Source organism: Trypanosoma theileri, assembly GCF_002087225.1.
Source record: "Trypanosoma theileri isolate Edinburgh chromosome Unknown TM35_Tth_3_V1, whole genome shotgun sequence".
Classification (NCBI taxonomy): Eukaryota; Euglenozoa; class Kinetoplastea; order Trypanosomatida; family Trypanosomatidae; genus Trypanosoma; species Trypanosoma theileri.
Window position 1 is genome coordinate 332,192 of NW_021639845.1, and position 20,056 is coordinate 352,247.

General features: G+C 38.1%; 4 protein-coding genes across 4 annotated transcripts; all 4 read right to left on the minus strand.

Annotated features, from left to right (window-relative positions):
- TM35_000032270 (protein kinase) lies at window positions 1–5,232 on the minus strand (the record flags this gene model as incomplete). Its single annotated transcript, XM_029021994.1, has 1 exon — window positions 1–5,232. The coding sequence occupies one exon, from the start codon at window positions 5,230–5,232 to the stop codon at window positions 1–3; it is 5,232 nt and encodes a 1,743-aa protein (XP_028886540.1).
- Window positions 5,233–6,421: 1,189 nt separating this feature from the next.
- TM35_000032280 (uncharacterized protein) lies at window positions 6,422–12,565 on the minus strand (the record flags this gene model as incomplete). Its single annotated transcript, XM_029021995.1, has 1 exon — window positions 6,422–12,565. The coding sequence occupies one exon, from the start codon at window positions 12,563–12,565 to the stop codon at window positions 6,422–6,424; it is 6,144 nt and encodes a 2,047-aa protein (XP_028886541.1).
- A 1,420-nt stretch (window positions 12,566–13,985) lies between these two features.
- TM35_000032290 (uncharacterized protein) lies at window positions 13,986–15,500 on the minus strand (the record flags this gene model as incomplete). The annotated part of the gene is made up of 1 exon (XM_029021996.1): window positions 13,986–15,500. One exon carries the CDS (start codon window positions 15,498–15,500, stop codon window positions 13,986–13,988), a length of 1,515 nt encoding a protein of 504 aa, XP_028886542.1.
- Window positions 15,501–16,133: 633 nt separating this feature from the next.
- Window positions 16,134–19,637, minus strand: TM35_000032300 (Spermatogenesis-associated protein 4; the record flags this gene model as incomplete). Its single annotated transcript, XM_029021997.1, has 1 exon — window positions 16,134–19,637. The coding sequence occupies one exon, from the start codon at window positions 19,635–19,637 to the stop codon at window positions 16,134–16,136; it is 3,504 nt and encodes a 1,167-aa protein (XP_028886543.1).
- Between the last annotated feature and the right edge of the window lie 419 nt (window positions 19,638–20,056).

Genomic DNA, 20,056 nt, shown 5'->3' on the forward strand with positions numbered 1-20,056 from the left:
TTAATTAGGACAAGAGAAACAGCGTCGATGATAATAATGATAATGTTGATGTTGATCACTAAAATTATGTTTATGATGTGACTCTTCTTTCCCTTGTGGAATACTCAAAGGAGAATCTTCTGTAGATGGTAGAAGGGGGAACGGACACCCATCCCCTGCCAAATGAGAAGTAGCAACACCACTGCATCCTCTACTAAACCCCTTATCTCCCACGTATTCAGTCGTATTTTTGTTTTTACCTTGATGATGATGATGATGATGATGATGATGATTTCTCTTTATCTTCTCTTTATTGTTCTTCTCTGTTTCATTACTCTTGTGAGGATGAAGATCCACTTCTCTCCTATCCTCCATCTCTCCATGGATGGCCGCAGTGCGGCTGTGAGGGGAGACATCCTCCGCACTGCTGAGGGTCTGCAATGATATGTTCGTGAGCACACGTGATTGCATACAACTATCATCACAACTGTACCGCAGTGAATGGCGGCCCCGCAGTCGGGCGGCGAGTGAACACGGAACGGCAATTTCTTCATATCCCCGCAGTAGTCGTGTACTCGCCGTTGCGTGCGTTACTGCAGACGCCAAATCCGCCGACATTGCATAGCCGGTATGGTATTCATAATCATTATTACTGCTGCTATTGATGATGGGATCTTCATTGTTATTACTCTGACTATTCTGATTATTATTATTATTATTGTAGCTGCTCCAACTGCTGATAATGCTAGTAGCATTGTTATTATGACTACTACTATTGTTGCTGTTGTCATTGATATTGTTGTTGTTGTTGTTGTTGTTGTTGTTGAGATGATGATGATGATTGAGTTGAAAAAGATGAGGTTGGCACACTGTAGTGGGCGATGCTTCTATTCGGTTGTGCTCAGCGCAGCTATTCACTGGTGATGTTAGTGCAGATACGGTAACTGTACTTGTAGATACAGCTTGATTGGAATCAGAAGGTCTAAATACAGTGGGCAATGGTGATAGAATCGCATCTGTGGAATGATGTACAAAAGAATTATATAAACCTTCTGAATTTATAATATTAGAGTCCCCAGAGATATGCATATCAGTTATTTCAGGTACTCCTGATAACTCTAATTCGTATTTATCATCAAAGACCTTATTAGTTGTACTATTGATAATATCATTATCATTATTCGTCATACATACAAATGGAGTTGCTTTTACCTCTTCAGAGCTCACTAATTTCGTTATTATATCATCTTTAGATAAATCTGTTGTTGATCCCTCTCTCTTTACGTGACTTAAAGTACTATTCATATTGGAAAGACCATGATTCTCTCTTACTATTCCATGGTAATCCTTATTATTGTTATTATTATCATCGTTATTATGTAAACAATGAGTTTCATCACAAGGAAAAATAGGAGACGAATGGTTATCTGTTTCCTTTTCACTTGCAATTAATTCCTGTATCCATGGATGATTGTACAGATCAAACATAGTACTTCGTTCCGAGGGATCTACCTTTAAACAACAGCGGATAAAGTCAATCGCATGAGCTGAGATTTCTCCTTTTGTTTTTGTTGCTGGTAAATAGCTTAGTTGTTCCTCTGGTACATTTCCAGTTTGCTTCTCTGCCATTTTCTCGTTACCTTCTACCATTATAGTAACAGAACCCATAGTAGCATTCACCCCATCAGTATTACTTGTAGTCGTAGTAGTAGGAGTCAGAATATGTTGATCACAGGAAAAAGAAGGGGATTCTTTTTGCATTCCAAATGATTTCATTGTAATGTTGGGAACTTCTATCCCTTCATCTCTCTCTCGTAAAGACGAGACCTCCTCTAGTATAACATCCTCTGAGCGAATAAACCCGGACTCTCCTCCACCTTGACTACCTTGTTTAAGACTCTTTGGTAACTTTGGACTAAGGGATGAACAGGCACTTGTATTCAACATGGAATCTATTTGAGTACTAGATGTATGTCGATCTCGTGTAGGATTCACAAATATGATTGGAACAGCTGTTGGGATTTCACCACTTCTTGTAGAAGAGCGTGTTCGTTGAGTATAATAAGTTTGTGAACTTCCATAAGGTGTTAACCCAGCAGTTGTGACAGTACTACTGTTACTACCCTCATGGATAAAGTTTATACGATGATGTGAGGTATCAGATTCCCATGCAGATGGTGAAACTTCACATGTATGCTGAAATGATTGAAAATATGGTGTTGTTTTCTTTAATATTTGTTGTTCAGTTTCACTGCTATCTATTAGCATTTCATCCTTATTCACTTTTATAATAGACGGTATTGGGGATTCACCCAACTGCGTACAAAGATTTCCCTTCTCATTGGTAGATGGTGTGACTACATTTTCACAACACTTATGGAGTTGTGGGATCTTAACATGATTCAACAAACACTCATCATGTTTCTTCTGGAAATCTGGTAAAACTTCTTTACATATAGGTGAAAATAATTCCTCCACCAATTCTTTTTTTAATTTTCTTCCTTTTCCTCCTTCTAAAGATTCCACCACTACCTCCTTTTTCTTCTTCTTCATTTCAGCATAGGCCTTTTCAAACTCCACCTTAAACGGATCACTCTCGGCAAGTATAGCCTCTAACTGCGAACGCACATCATGCGCTCGCCACGGCAGGCGGCCCATCAAAAGAACGAAGGCCGTCACTCCGAGAGAAAACACATCAGCTTTAAAGAGATCCACTTGCGGTGCGGGCACTGCGGTGTTATTATTGTTATTGTTATTATTGTTATTGTTATTATTTCCTAATATCCATGTGTGGGCAGCAGTGGCCCACGCCTGAGGAAACACCGGCGCTGATGCCGGATGGGCCACCGCTTCTTTTTCTTTTTCTTCTTTTATTTCTCCACCGCATTTGCAAAGAGCAGTACACGAACTACACGCACGCATTACATTACGGATTGGAGTTGTTTCCATTGTAGACTCCCCTGTAATATCTACTGCTGTTGTTGTTGTTGTTGTTCTTGCTGTTGCTGCTACTGCTGCTGTTGAGATGGGTATACCTTGACTATGCTTCTTGTTGATAATGTTGTTATTATTATTATCATTATCATTATCATTCTTATTCCTACACCACTCTGAGTGTACATAATCTGCCGATGGAGCTACTTGGACTTCCGATGATATCAGCATCTCTGGTGGTAGAAATGCCACACTTCCTTCCCGCCGCACCCGTGCAGAGGAATCATCTACAATGATGGAAACCCCAAAATCCGACAATTTCACATCTCCCTCTGCAGTGAGTAAAATATTTTGTGGTTTAATATCACGATGGGCAATACCAAGATGATGGGCATACATCGCCGCACTCACAATACTCCGCATCACACGTACCACCTCCTCTTCTGGAAGTGTTGTGCTTCCATCAATTGGAATTACTGTACCATCATCCCGTAGAGACATAATCTCACCATGTTCAGCAAGTTCTAAAACGAGATAAATCTTTCTACTACGTGGATCATCAATCACCTCAACAAGTTTAATAATATTACGATGTTGTAGTTTTTTCATAATCGCAATTTCACGACGTACTTTATGTAAGGCACAATCTACACCTAATCCTTTTCGCTGCAATCGTACACGATCCAACACCTTCATTGCATAATACACCTCATCCTCCAGATTATAACAGAGCAGTACTTTTGAATAGGATCCCTCGCCAAGATTCCATTTAGAATAAATGACATACTTATCATTCAATAACTTTTGATAATTACCAACTGGCTGTTTATCGACAGAACTACTTTCCAACACATGCCCTTTTAGGGAAACTGAACGTAGACGACCAACATTTACATTTGTTAGTTCCTTCGGTTCTGGGGGAAGTACAGAAACCTGTGAGAGACGTGAAGAATCACGACGGCGAATTTCTGTAGGACTCTCCATATCTTTACAATCACCTGAAAAATTGTTTGAGCCATAATAACTACGTTGAGTGAATTCCATAGAATTGGAAATCATAACAGGAAAAGGTGGTTTTCCATATTCACCGTTATGTAAACCCATCTCTACATTCATGGAATCACTTTGTCGTGGTTCCGATCCAGCACGATAACGACTAGAGGTTGTACTGGAACAATTCAAACTAAGAGAACATGATGCATTCATACTTCCAGTTTTCCGTTGTCTTGGATACATGCTTACACTATTTCCAAATCCACCAAGTGTTTGCTTATTGCCAGTAGTACCACTATTAAGATTCGTAGTGCTCCACTTCTTCCACTCATTGCTTCTCATAATAGAAGAATAACTTTGTGGTGTCATGGGTTCATCCAGTGTACTGCCTGTCACCTCGGTATCATCATCATCATCATCATAGTATAAAAATGATAAACGATCATTAGGTATCGCTACACTTATTTTTTGTGTAAAAGGAATCGGATCTATCTTTTCTTCTTCTTCTTCTTCTTCTTCTTCTTCTTCCTGTTGTTGAGACTGTCCTGATAATGATTTATCTGTGAGTGGATGTTCTCCAGTGGAGGGCGGCGAAAGTGTGGCTATGTCTCGAGGTTTTGATGGATATCTGGGGAGATGTACTAACCCCTCACGCTCTGTTAATCCATATGTCATGCGAAAATCATTATTACTACAAAGACTCCTCTTACTATTACTGCTGCTGCTGCTAATACTACCACAGTTATTATTATTATTATTATTATTATTATTATTATTATTATTGTTAGTGGCATCTTTGTTATCATTGCCGCTAAACAATACAGCTACAGCAGGATTTGATGTCTTTAGAGTATTCAAAGGATGCTTCTGTTCTTCCTCAAATATGAAGTCATCGTCATTATTATCATTATTCTCGCTTTCACTACACTCATCACCAGTAGGTACGATTGTATGTTCATAAACATCAATTCTTCGCAGAGGTATAGCTTGTTGTTGTAGTTGTTGTTGTAGTTGCTGCTGTTGCTGTTCTTGTATAGAAGAGATATCTTCATTATTTAACTCTGATGTATATTCACTTACTTCTCCTTCTCTTTTCTCCACCTTTAAAGGAGCCGCAGTAACAGCTGCATAATTATTATCATAATCATCATCATCATAATTATTATCATCATCAACAACAATAGGAGGAGGAAGAGGAGGAGGAGGAGGGAATTCCTCTGTGTTCTCTTCACTTTCTGGTGTTCCTATGGGTTGACCCACATTCGCCGCAGTAGATGAATTGGATTTTCTCAAAATAGAGCACTTACGTAGATAGTTCTTAAACATCTCGTATACAAATATTGCTTCGATACTCAAAGAGTACACAAAAATACAGACGAAATCACTTTCAAATAGTAATAATAATAATAAAAATAAAAAATAGACCTATAATAATAATAATATATATATATATATAATATGTGATACCCACCAAATTGGGGTTTCTTTCCTTCCTACAATTTCTTTGGGTATTTCTTCCTGTAACAATTTCCCCTAAAGAATATAAAAGCAACACACACACACTTTCTCTCTTTTTCTTTTTCTTTCTCTTATACTCACTCTACAAAGAACTATAGTATTTGTATTTGTATGAAAAAAAAGGGGGTAAACACCAGAACGATTCCTCTTATTACTATTGGTGTTCTGTAGTCTGCTGTGAGTCTTACTACTGCAGAGTACGCCAGTTTCTAATGCTTCACAGAAGCAGATTCCCCACCTTTTTTTTTTTACACTTTCTTAACGTATTTATTTCCTAATGTATGAATATTTCTATTCAACACAGAAGAGAAAATATAAAGAAAAGAAGAAGACAAGAAAAAAGAAAAAAAAGGAAATCAAAGCAGAAGGCATTCAAATAATTCATCCGAAAAAGAAGAAAAAAAAAAAAAGCCAGCTACGGCTCCACCTTGATGACCGAAAGAATATTACAAAAGAAAAAAAAAGACATGAGAGAATAATAAGAGTAGAGCTAGAATACATTCAGCCCCCGTGATATCACTAATAAGTACCGTTTTTTTTTTTTCTCTTTTCTTTTCCAAAACAGAGAATACTTCTCATTCACGTCTTCCTCTCACTTGAACTTATTCTCTTTATCTATCTATCTATATTTCTCTCTTTCTACAAAATCACACTCTTGTTATGATCCTCTGCACACTTTGTATAAAAATACGTGAATAGACAAAACCACCACGAACAGTAACGACCAAAGAAGCAAAAAAAAAAAAAAAAAAACGCAGAAGAGCATAAAAAGGAACACACAAACATTCAAGAGAATGTGGTTAGCAGCAGCAGCAGCAGAAAAAAATGAAAAAAAAAAAAAAAAAAAAAAAAAAAAACCGAAAAAGGGATTTTCATAGTGTGAGTGTTAGCACAAACAAACGTATAATCAAAAACCAAAAAAAGCAGAAAAAGCATACAAATAATTCATTTTAACTTCTGAGAAAGTGAGTAACAGATTAGTAGAGAAGAGAGCAAATTACTTGAGAAGACTTTTAAGCTTTACTAAAGCATTCTCCACCCGTTTCTGCAGTTCCACTGTTGAATTCTTGTAGGAAAAGGAGACATTATCTGATGAACAATGTGCAGAGAAAAACACCGCACGCCTGGCGGCCACTTGCTGCATAACAGATCGTATCATTTCCTCATCTTCCGGATGGGCGGCAATAATAAAGTCTGATGGTGAATACTTTTTCATGGGCATCATCTCTGCAGGCTCAGTGGACTCAACCCTCTCCAGCTCTGTATTATTATTATTATTATTATTATTATTATTATTATTATTATTATTATTATTATTATTATTCCTACTTGTGTGGTTGACGGGCTCCTCTGGCAATCTATCTTCAGCGGCAGTAGGAGAATTCTTCCCATTTCCCTTCACATCCTTCTCCTCCTTCTTATCCATTTTTGCACCATCTTCTTCACCATCATCCTTCTCTTTCCCATGTTTCTCTTTTTCTTCTTTTTCTTCTTCCTCTTCTTCTTCTTCAGCCACTGTTGCTATTGCTGTTGCTATTGATCTTGTTGGTGTTGTTGTTGTTGTTATTGTTAAGGTTCCTCCATTGTTCAAAGGGGTACCGGAGCTGATATATTCATATTCGGCCTCTTGAGAAGTTGTGGCTTTTACACTCCGTGTCTCCTTCTGGGGTTCCACTCTCCCATGTACAGCATCATCATCATTCATTATACTTCCACCATTCGCATCTTCTTCTTCTTCTTCCTCCTCGTCTTCATCATCGACTGCACGACTAAAACCATCTCCACGACGATTACGTCTATTCCTACTAATACTGCTGCAACTACTAGAGCCAAGTTGTTGTGATAACATTGCGCGAGGCGTTTTTTGAGAAGAATGCAGTCGATCAGAATCCAACATATTAGCATCATTATTATCCTTATCCTTACCACCAGTAGAATTCACAGTAGCAGGAAGAATAGTGGCAATGGGAAGCTCTTTTGTCTCAGTCTCAACAGAACTAAGAAAAGGATCCACATGTCGTTCTTCCTTCACAGTTTCACTTGTCAGTGCCATCGTAACTCCGTGTTGTATTTGGTTTATCGAGTTCTTCTCGTTCTTAACATCTGATATCAATTTTGAATCTCCTGATAACACCATATTATCATGTTTTTCCTTATTTTCCTTCTTTGGCTCTGAGAGAAATAAAAGTGCTGAAATAATATCCGTTTCAAAAGAGGTTCGTTTTGCCAATTCAGAGTTCACACGATCTTCAAAAGGTCCAAGGAATGGCGCATCCTTCAATCCCACACAAGTAGCGGGCAGCGGTGGAACTATAGTTAACGGACGCTGCAGTACAGATAATGCCGCAGTGTATGAATCAATAGAGTTTACTTCTGGTAATGTCCATTGTGTGTAAGTATCTGAAGTAGAATTATATGGTAAAGAAAAGTTCTCCGTTCCTTTTTCTCTGAAGAGTGATGAGGTACGTGATAAAAGTAATTCTGGTTCATCAAAGCGATTAACGTCTACCTTTACATCCGTTCGATGAAGAAAGTCTTCATAGTTTTCTGAAGTAATATTTAAAGTAGAAGTTTGCATATCTGTACAATCTATATAACGCGGTGGTGTATTGACATGCAAGGCGGAATGACAGGCACGACAGTCAATGGCAGTGAATTGTTTACACGACGTCTGCAGAGTGACGTGTTCGCAGGATTCCATAATAACAGAACGAGCAGCACAGACAATAATTTCAAGAGGACCTACACATTTATGTACAAATAATGTTCCTACTGCCTCTGAGAGATGGACAACGCCCACTACTAAACGTTCCAGTACGACATCTATTAAGGGTAATTCCTCCATCGTATCATTTCCTCTACTTTTTCTTTTTCTTGTTGTTCTTTCACGTATATTTAGTGTCTCTGGAACTCTAAATATTGATACATTAAACATATCATGTAGACGCACAGGTGATGGAGTCGTTGCCCATCCAGATATTCCCTCTTTATCTTTATTATTATTATTATTATTATTATTATTATTATTATTATTATTATTATATTCTTCATATTCATCTTCTTCCACTTCTTCTTTTCCTTCTGTCAAGGGGGATAAAGATAAGGAATGTTGAGATCCCCATAATTGTTGCATCAACGGCGTCAATTTCCATTTGGCCACTTGTGCTCTTTTACCAATTCTACCCCCAATAGACAAAACAGTGGCCCGAGGCTCCAGTTGGACATCATCACATTCACACAACTCCACTTCCCCTCGCCGTACCGCATTCTCTTCTTCATCATCTTCCTCTTCATAATAATCACTATCCTCACTATTATCACTATCACTATCCTCATTCTCTATTGTTTGGGCAAAATTAAACCGGTCGGTGGTATCGCCGCTTTGAAGGGCATACCGCCAAGCACGGCACTGTGGGCTGCGAAACACCAGCGGCGCCAACCGCACACCGCGGCAGTACTCCAGCAGGACGTTGTCGGCCACCACGGCGTCGATCCACACCGCCGTGCAGTCCCGCATCTCCACCGTTCGTGCGGTGAGAATAAAACGCACAGACACACAACGCCGCAGTGTCACTAACTCACATGATCCAAGCAGTACAATTGTACACCGTGAACAGTCCGACACCACACAGTCACTCACTACATCCAACACACATACCACCGGGTAACGTATGGCTTCAGATTCTATTTCTTTTTCTTCGGATTCATCCTTGTGATTAATCCATGATGGCTGACGGGTGATATCAGAAGAAAAGCCACTCGTAATATGTGGACCGGGAGGTTCACCACCATGAATGTGTGCAATACGAACACTCTTCCCTGTTACCTCTGTTGGGAAGAGAAAGACATCACTCACACCATCATGTTCATGTATAAAACGTGTACTATAGGCCGCTAACGCATGGGAATAGGGAAAATCAAATCCTCCACGTAACGTTTTAGGAAACTTTAATATTCTCTCAACTGTGTTACTAGTAGTAGTATTAGTATTACTATTAGTAGTATTAATAGTAGTACTGGATTCAGGTTCTGTAAATAATGTTGAGATGCCTCCAATATGTTCCTGTGGAACTGCAAGCGCAGCAAAGTCTGCACTTATACCCGTATAAGCAACAGTATAAGGTGTAATAGATACATCTTGTGGTAATCGTTGACCATCCGGACATCGCGGTGCTGTTAAACCGCTATAGTTAAACTTTACATGAGAAACACCATTCATAAGCAAATGAACACTTGCCACTGCAATAGGATTACAATAAGATACTTCATCACAGTAACAATAAAAACATGGACCAAGATATATTTGACAACGTCGTATATTGCGTAAAACAATAAAGCGAAACCCCGCAAATATCTCTACTACACAATCTTCTAAATCACAAAGAGTAAGAGTATCCATAAAGTTTCGATATTCACTAGGTAGTTCCTCACGTTGAAGAATAAGATGCTTATTACATTTCTCATTATACATAAATGTTCGATTCTCATGATTAAATTGCATATCCTTTTTATCTGCTAAAGTAAGTAATGTAGATATTGGATCATCTTTACCTTCAATTTCAGATAAGGAAAATCTTCTTTTTCGTGAGGCACGATACAACAAACTAGACCATTTTGGTTCTCGTTGATTACCTAAACCATTGTAACTACACCATTTAGGAATTTGTCTATCTAAATAAGGCCATAAAACACCTACGGCATCTCCAAAGAAAAGTTCATTATTATGTGCATCACACTTTACTCCAAACTGTAATGCATCCCAACGAGCAGCGAAGATAGAATTACGGTATAATCGTGTCATCATTGGTGTTGTACCACAATCTTTCTTTGTATTTCCAAGGACAGCAAATATTGGGTATACAAGATAATGAATAATACCATCTATACACACAGTTTCATCTACATCATCTACATTTTCTTCTTCTTCTTTATTATTATTATTATTATTATTATTATTATTATTATTACTTCCTATTTCACTGTTACCATCTATTTTTCCAACAATAGGATACTTCACAAAAAAAGAATGTTGAAGTAAATCACCTGCCATTTCCACTGATCCTATTGTTTCACCCACACCAGCACGGAGACAAGTCTCTACAAAATCTAATGCTGTATCTATAAATTCCTCTGAATAACCTGCAAGTTTAAACCATCGCATTGCGTAACTGCTTGTGAATACCATTCCTAATAAGGATGTATCACTGCTGCCTCTACTACTATTACTGTTATTACAACTTTTACAATCATAATAATAAGGGACCAAAACCTCAACAACTTCCTTTAGTGTTGCGAAATGAAAAGGTGGAACCCCAAATAAGCAAGATAGTGTAATAATACCAATAGCATACACATCATCTGAACTACGTGGTCGCATTTCACTTTCATCTCCGCAACCGTATAATTCTAATAATCCACGATGAAATTCTGGATCTGATGCCCATGGAAATGTTTCACCATTACCCATATCTTTCTCATAACTCCACACACGATCCACAAGTGGTTGCATTGCTGCTGCAAGGCGTGGAGAAATAAAAGAAGGATCTGCAGGAAGTAGTGGATTACTCATAATACCAGAAACTCCTGTTAATACAGTTCGTCCATCATCTGTACAACAGAGAATATTTCCACCATGTAGACAACCATGAACAAATCCAGCATTATGTAATGCACTTACTTTTCCTATAATAGATTTAAGAAGTGCCACTAATTCCTCTTGAGAGAATGGACGATCACTGAAAGCAATAACATCAGATAAACTCACAGAACAAGTATCAACATCTAATACACCTATCAAACGACAAGAAGAATCCACATGAACAGAGTGAATACCACGAGAAATTATATTTCGAGGATTCACATCAGTACTTCCTCCTCCTCCTCCTCCTCCCATATATTCATCTGCCAGTTGCTGTTTTCTCCGTTGTGAGTTATCAACAGTCAATCCCTCTTCTGCAAGGGCGTCTTGCATTGATAAAATATGTGATGCGAGGCATTTTAACGTAGTGAGTGTCATTTCTCGAGATTTTATATCTTTTTCTTTTTCTTCCTTTTTTTCATTTTTATTATTCTCTACAGCATAGGTTTCATTCGATTTCGGTATTGGATTCATATAGAGAGGTGATATCATTTTCACCATAGTTTCCGTTTCATATGCAGATTCCTCATTTTCCCCTGTATTGGTTGCCCAACAGTAATCATACCCAATGTAAAAGTGAGTCATAAGTGTTGTATCCATCATCTCCATTTGACTAAGCGCCTGATCCCAATCTTTTGATGTTTCTATCACTACAGCACTCTCTTGATCCTGCACTGTAGTGATAGCATCTATTCTGTTCGTAGTATTAGTATTATTTGTTGTTGTAGGAGCCGTCACAGCAGTAGCAGTAGCAGCAGCTGTTGTACCTTCATAATAATAATAATCATCATCATCATCATCATCATAATCATCACCGTAACTCTCTTCTTCATCCTCATATTTTTCGTATTCTTCTTCATCTTCATCTTCTTCCTCTTTTTCTTCTTCATAACCTCTATTATCATCAAAATCATTTTCATAGACTTCACGTTCTTCTTCCATATCATCATATTCTTTTTGTTGTTGATGTTCTTCTTTTTCTTCTTCTTCTTCCGGAACTCTTCCAGTGCTTCCAAGACGTCCAGTACTCATCTCTGCGATTAAACCGTGACGAGCCGATGGCCGCTGCTGCACATCCTCAGCGTCTACTAATTGATGGTGAAGAGGTTCACTACACTCTTCACATCCTTCTCTTCCTTCTCCTCTTCCTCTTCCTTTTCCTTCTGGGGATAATAATAATAATGAGGATGATGATAAGGACCGAACACCATTCTCCACATCCTCCAATGGGTCTTTAATCACAAGTGTCTGCACATCATCCGCAGCAGATATTATATTATCATTATCATTATCATGCTCAGCAGCGGAAGAAAATAAAGAAGAAATAGAAGAAGAAGTATTTTTCTTCTTGTGTGTTTGTTGAACTCTCTGGGATTTTATGATTGGGGAAGATATCGTACTACTCTGCGATGATGTCGAGTCTTCTTCTTCTTCTTCTTTTCTTTGTTGCTCGTGTGCTGCCGACATTCGTTCATCAGAGTCTGTGGAGTCATCAAAGTCCATCAGAGGCCGCCTATGCCGTTCTCTGCTTCGCTGAGAGTGAAAAAAGAAATAAACAGAAGAAAAAAAAAAAAAAAGAAAGAGGGAAAAAGAGAAAGAGAAAAATGGAGTGATAATGAGAAAATATAAAAACAGAAGGAAAGGAGATATCATCAGGGAATTTCTTGTTCTTCTCATTATGATTATGATCATTATTATTTTTGTTTGCTAATGAAAATTAGAGGGCAATGAAAAATAAAATAAAAAAGAAATAAAAATCAATAACACCACAGTATAAATTAAACCGTCGCGCCGCATTGCACAAAGTGAGACGAAATAAACTAAGAGAGGAGTGAAAAAACGAACAAACAAAGAATGACCAAAATAACATACATATAAATATAAATATTTAAATATAAATATATATATATGTTGAGTAACACTAACAAACACAAAAAAAAGTTGTGGTGCACATCTAAAGAAAATATTTACAAAAACAAATATTAAAAAAAAAAAAAAAAACGATGGAAACATATAATCATAGGGAACAACAACAATAACAACCTTCACTCTACTCTGAGGTTGCTTCGTATCACTTACTTCAATGGAAGTAGCCCACAAATAATAAGCATAATTTATATATATATATATATACATATATATATATATATATATAAAGTCCTCTCTACTTTTTCGTTGAGGAACTTTCCTGTTTTTTTTTTCTTTTTTTTTTTTGAGTTTTCCGTTTTCTTTGCTGAAGAATAGGAGTTACTCCTGCCTTTATTTCCTTCTAAGTGGAGAAACTCCCTCCGAAAATGAAAACATTCTTCACATTCACAAGAACACATAGGTATACATAGAGACAAATACACAATATGAGGTAAGAAAAGTGTCATCTAAATAAAAAAAAAAGAAAAAAGAAAAGAAAACTCTTACTTCATGTACTAGAAACCATGCCGAATACGTCTCCACTCCATGTATTCTTCCTACTTTGGTTCACTCAATCTTTATGTCTTTTTGTTATTCAATTTAACCCGTTACTAATATCGGGAGAACAAAAGGAAAGAGATGTGTATGTTTACAAGTAAAAAAAACAAACACTTCCTTTATTGTTCCATCACCTCAACAATAATAACACAGACACACACACACACACATATATATATATATATATATATATATACATACATTTACATCTCTCCCTTTCTATTTGCATTGAGTGTCTTACCCCCTTTTTTTTTCTTCGTATTCTTCTCTCTCTCTCTCTTCTTCTTGGTTCCTCTACTTCTTCTTCTCTAGACCTCTTACACATTCAAATATCCCTTTCCTTTTCCTTTTTTCCCTCTCTTCTTCTCTATCTCATTCACTAATATTTACAATCTTTCCCTTTGCCCTTTTTTTTTTTTTCTTTCTCTTTTTTTTGTACAATACCTTCTGTGATAAATTATGCCTTCTTATCTCTCGGCATATAATCACCCCACACTGTTCGTCCACGCAGCATAACGCAGAGACCGAGTATGAGCATCAGTGTATCCATAAAGTATCCCGTTCCCGCCATCCAAAATCCCTCGCGCACATCCGGCAGTGAGGCGCCAGCCCACAGTAATGTATCTGCAATCGCATTTGGCTCCTGCAGTGGCCGCACAAAGTTCTCCGCGATGGTGGCGTTGTTACTAACGCGCAGGAGTCCCATGACCTCCACGCTGGCATTCCGCGCGGTGACGGCGTTTGGATCGGCGCCCATCATCCCGCAGCGGGTCTCGCAGGTGGCGACGGTGCATGAAGTCTCGCTGGGCGCGTCGGAGGCCTCTGGTGTGCACAGTGTTGGATCCTTCACCGGCATTGTGCGCATTAACTCCATCAGCTGACTGCTCGACACACACTCCACGGGGGCTTCACAGAAAAATGGTTTCGTCACCGTGAAATCCGGAAGTGCATCACACTTACTGTTGAGAGAAGTGCAGAATGTCTGTAAGCGCTCTGTCACGAGACCACGTAGCGCCGTATCCAGAGTTACCAATCCCGGTATATAATGAGATGACATGTATGGAACCACATACCACTGTAAGACACCAGATTGACGCTTGATTTGTTTTTCCATTTCTCCATTAGCCGCACTGGCGAAATATGCCGCTCCAAGAAAGATAATAGCCAATAGGGAGAATACAAGGGCCACAACGAAATAAATGCATGAGAAACATGCAGGTACACCCCTTGAAATACGTTTAAGGGCAAATAAAAGTGTAAATAATAATAAAATAAAGGGTAATGCTCCAAGAGCATAAGAAACAATAGCGGCGTCCCTCACATATTTAAAATATTTATCATCAAAGTCATCAATATTTTTAATAATTTTCGCGGAAACATCAAACATGACATTTACACCAGATACAATAGCTGCAGGTACATCAGATGATCCTCCTTCTTCACCACTAGTAGCATTAGATGAGGCATATTTTAAAACATTATTTGCTGTATTATTGAAGTAGAGAGCCGTTTTTTCTCTTGCCGCGTTCTCTACATCTCTGGCACCTGTATACATGGTATGGGCACCCATAATAATAGCAACAGTGGCACCAGCTCCCCAAAGTATAGCTATAACGGATGGTAAAAATAAAAAACAATTTCCATTATAGTGTTGGGCTGGGCTTGTAGGGAAACAATTTTTTCGGCAACAGCAACCATTACAAATGCAAAACAAGAAAAAGAATGGAAACAACAGTAACAATAGTACGAAGAAAAGAGCTGCAAATCCAGGATACACATAATATCGCCAATATTTTCCAATACGATCTCTATTCTTGAGACAATCGGAAATACTATTGTTTGCATTTGGGCCAGTCCAAACATTCTCACATCCCAGTGTAACGGCCTCCGCCTGTGAGGCAGCGAGTGTGAGTGTTAAAAGACACCCACATCCCAAAAGAAATCGTAACAAGCGAGTATTTTCCCGATTCATTTGTTTTTGGCTATATATATTTTTTTTTTAATTTTTTCTTTACGGTTTTGGTTCACTCCTTTTTTTTTTTCGTTATTCTCTCTGTATTGTAAATATGCTTCTCGGATTCTTTACTTGTATTTGCTTTTACACCTGGTTTTACGTTAGGTATATATATATATATATTCTTCACTATACAGTGGTCTTGAAGTTGAGTATAAGAGAACTAAAAAGTTTCTCTTTACGTTCCCTACAACACCCTTACCTATACTTCCCTTTCGTTTTGTGTTTCTTTCTGTTTACCTATAAATAAAGAAAATAAATAAAAATGAAGAAAAGAACGTTTTTTTTTTTTGTCTTATTTGCCAAGTAATAGAAATTTCTGCAGCCTCTCTTTAAAAACAATATTAACGAGAATAATAACCAACTCTCATATATATATATAAGAGGTTGTCTTTCTCTATTTCCATGTCTCTCATTTTTAACCCAAAATTCTCAGCAAGTACGTACATACATGGGAAGAGCATAAGAGTAACAAGTATAATATGTACAAGAAGAAAAGCAAATCATCAAGAGAAGAGAAAAAAAAAAAAAATAAATAAAAGGAATACAAAAACAAAAAAAAAAAAAAGAAAAAAACTTGTATCATTCACTCTACATATTTTCCAACCAATGAAGAGCCTCATTAAGTCGACTTTCATTAGGTGTAAGAGCAGCAGCAGTATTAGTATTAGTATTAGTACCAGTAGATGAAGAAGAACCGCCATAACGGCGGTGTAGTGTGAACAGTACTGCCATTGCGAGATCTTGTAATTGCGCAATATCCTCCGATGCTGAAATACGGCAGACTGACCGCACATCTTCTTTCCCTGTCGCTAATACATTATTCCCAGTTTGATGTAAACATTCTTGTAGTTGTGGTTTAATCAAACGTGTAACAGAGGACCAAAATGCCTTTACATGTGATTCCATCATTTCTAAAATATCATTTTCTTTATTTACAGTTTCAGTCGCTTCACCTGTTTCTGGTTTCTCGTTAACATCATCATCATCATTGGTTTCTTCTTTAGTTTTATCCTTCACCACCTCCACAGCTGTCACTCCCTTTCGACCTTCCATTCCCACTAGACTTCGAAGTGTAAACGTCAGCGCCGCGGTATCTTCTTCATCCTCGTCGGAATGTTTATGAACAGAAAAATAAGAAGATTCTTCTTTCGTTTCAGAATTCCTACCACTCCGTATATCCACTACAGCTCCTTCTGAAGAAACAATATTAACCGCACGAAGATTCTGCATAAGTCGTACCCGTTGAGTTTCATGATGTTGTGGACTTAACAAGGCTGCCAAGATAACTGAAAACAACTGAGCCGTTGTGAGTATATCCTCAAACATTAATGCCGCCTGTACGACACTAAATGTATCCCATGATTGATTGAGTGGGGCCACAACATATGCGGGCTCCACACGTCCCAACAAAACCCGCAGAGAAGAAATCACACTTCTCTCTTCCACATCCTCCACAATAGTTGCACGACGACTTGTGGTGGCGGATGGAATTGCACGGCGTTGAGTGGCTTCTGTGGGATCCGGCATGTTTAGTGGTTCCGCCTCGTGTGGTCGGAGGAGAAAGTCTAATTGATCCACAGAGAAAACAAATAAACCCCGCAACCAGACAGCCGCGACTTGACGTTGTTCATCCGGAAGAAGACGTCGGGCAACGATTTGAAGAGCCAATTGACGTTGTAAAAGAGGAGCATCTGAGAATTGTAAAAGACAATATACAGTGGCTTCTTCAAGGGCAGTGAAATCCATTTTTTGTTTAATGATTTGGGCAAGAAGAGAAACTCTTGAACTTGTAGAAGAAGAAGAAGGTGGCATTGTTGTACTATTTTCTACTTCTTCACACTCATCAGCCATTACATATAATGCCTTACGAAAGGCGGTTGTGAGTAATTCCAGTAAAAGTACACGAATTTCCCAGGCTTCTGCAGCTCGTTGAAGTAAACCACCACCACCAACACCACCACCTTCGGTATTATTAGACCTTCGCAGTTCAGAAATAACAAAAACAAGTGGATCAATAGCCAATTCCCATTGATCACATGCGATAAGTTGTAGTAGCATAGCTACTCCAATAGAGCGTTCATGTAGGGAAAGTGAACCAAGAGAAGGATAAACGCTACGTGAACATACATCTAGTAGTGAAGATAAATAATGTCGAGGTGCTAATAATGAAAGTGATGCATTAGCTTCCTCTTCTATCATTACTTCAGCAGTCATATCTAAAACAGTTCGAGCATGAGAAAGAACTTGGTATATAAAAAGATTATATTGAATCCGTTGTTGTTGTGTACCACTAGTAGTAGATTTATTCGTTCCATTTTGAAAAAATGCTGCCTTAATGGGTCCAGTAAGAAGATTATTCAATTCTTCTATAGCATTCCATTTTGGAATTATTTGTTTCTTTTGTTCTTCATGAGATTCCTGTCCTTGTTGTTGTTGTTGTTGTTGTTGTTCCTTTCCAGACAAATCCACATGAATGGATGGACGTTCTGTGATAATTTCATCAGAACCATCTCCACAGACATGAGACACCACAACTCGGGCAATCGCCTCCAAAATGGCCACACTCGCTGTTAAAAACAATGGCGATGCTGTTGGAATAAAATACATAGTCAACAGTGAAAGTGCCGCTGAAGGTGAAATAGCATGCAAAGAAGCACCAATACGGCAAAAGAAAGAAAAAGCAGAAGTTACATTAAATACACGTTCATTTGAAAATAACGCTTGTTGAGGTTTTACAGAATCTGTTAACATGAGAATGGAATCACACACACTCATACTACGTTGAGCCCGACGACCTCCACGTGGAACTTTATTTGTGGTATCAAGTCCTCCCTGCAAGACGGAATCTTTTTCCTGTGAACTTGACACGTGTAAAAGTCGAATGTGAACAACTTCAGCAGCGAAAATAAAATGTATTGCTCGTAAGAGATACATATACTCCGTTGGACGAATAAGAAGTGTAGAGGCAATGCCATCACTGGCAGATAAAAGTGAAGACCAACAGGCAAGAACAGCTCCAAAGGGCATTTGTTCACGTTGACCTACAAAATTAGATAAAATATCAGGTTGAACTTCTTCATTTTTTAAATCTTCTAAAACATCACCAAAACAATTGGATTCCAATGCAATATCAATTAATTTTGATAATCCTAAACGAAGATCATTACCACATTCTTCTAATACGACTCTTGCTTTTCTCTCTGGTGACTCATCCATTCCCCTTTCCCCTGTTCCATCAAAACTATTCTGTCGAGAACGAAGTGCACCAAGAAGTTTCTTATTTAATGTATTTACTTCTACAACAGATACTCTTTCTACAGTTTTTCGATGAGCATCATGAATTCCTTTAGGTCCTGTTACTCCTTTTCGGCTCTTTTTCTCCGCAAGTACACGACGTTGATGACTAACAGGTGCAAACCGGTGAGGTTCCGCATAACGATATGCCTTATGAAGAATTTCATGCTCATTTAAAATCTTTTCATTCCGTTTTAATACTCTTAATTCATCTGGAGGAACAGAAGCAATTAATTGAGCATTTCGTGTTTCTCGATTAGCAACATGTAATAATGTAGATGCTGTAGGTCTTGCAAATCCTGGTTTTTGTAAACCACTTCCAAGTGCAATTTCATCATTTTCCATTACCTGTAAAGATAATGGAAGTGATCTTTCCTTCTGCGAAGATGTAGGGGTTGGTTCTTTTCTCTCACTGAGGGTGTCAATCACTTTCACCATGGCAGTTACCTGTTCAGTATTATCTTTCGTCCTTGCAGGGACTGGGCGGCCGTAGAAAAATTCATATAAATTCTCCAACACTGTAATAGCGACGCCTGGCTTTGCTTGTATGGTCGCCTCTGCCATTTCTTTAGTGATAGTGGTACAGCCAATGCGAGCCAAATCCCGAAGTAATACTTTCCAATTACGTCGTTTACATTCGGTTGAGCAACCAGGCACGTAACTGTGCATGGCAACACGTCGATCATAGCGACTGGCAATCTCTGCCAATATAAAGCCATTGGAAAGATCTTGTTGAGGGTATTTCACTTGATATGTTAAGTCAAGTGATTGAAGCCACTTTATTACCTCACGTTGCATGGTATAATGGATTTGTTTTTTTTTTTTTTGTTTTTCTACAGAATGTCAAAAATCCAATTGTATCTTCCTACCTTTTTTTCTATTTCTCTTCTTTCTTCCAAGTTCAGACCCTTTTGGGTGTATAGATGTGAATTAAGTGCACTGTCACTTTACTCTATTTTGCGGCACTTTAATCAATCAACTTACTTGTAGATTATATTAATGACAAACAAATAAATAAAAAGAAAAAAAAAAAACCATAAACAGAGAATAGAGAGAAGAAAAAAGAAATACATATATATGTGTATAGACGGAGAGAGAGAGAGAGAGAGATAGGTTCAACTTGCATTATTATAGCAATATAAATACAATATCATTAATAATAACTCCCACATATCACTCTTATCACAAATACATGGAGAGATATACACTCGTTTCAC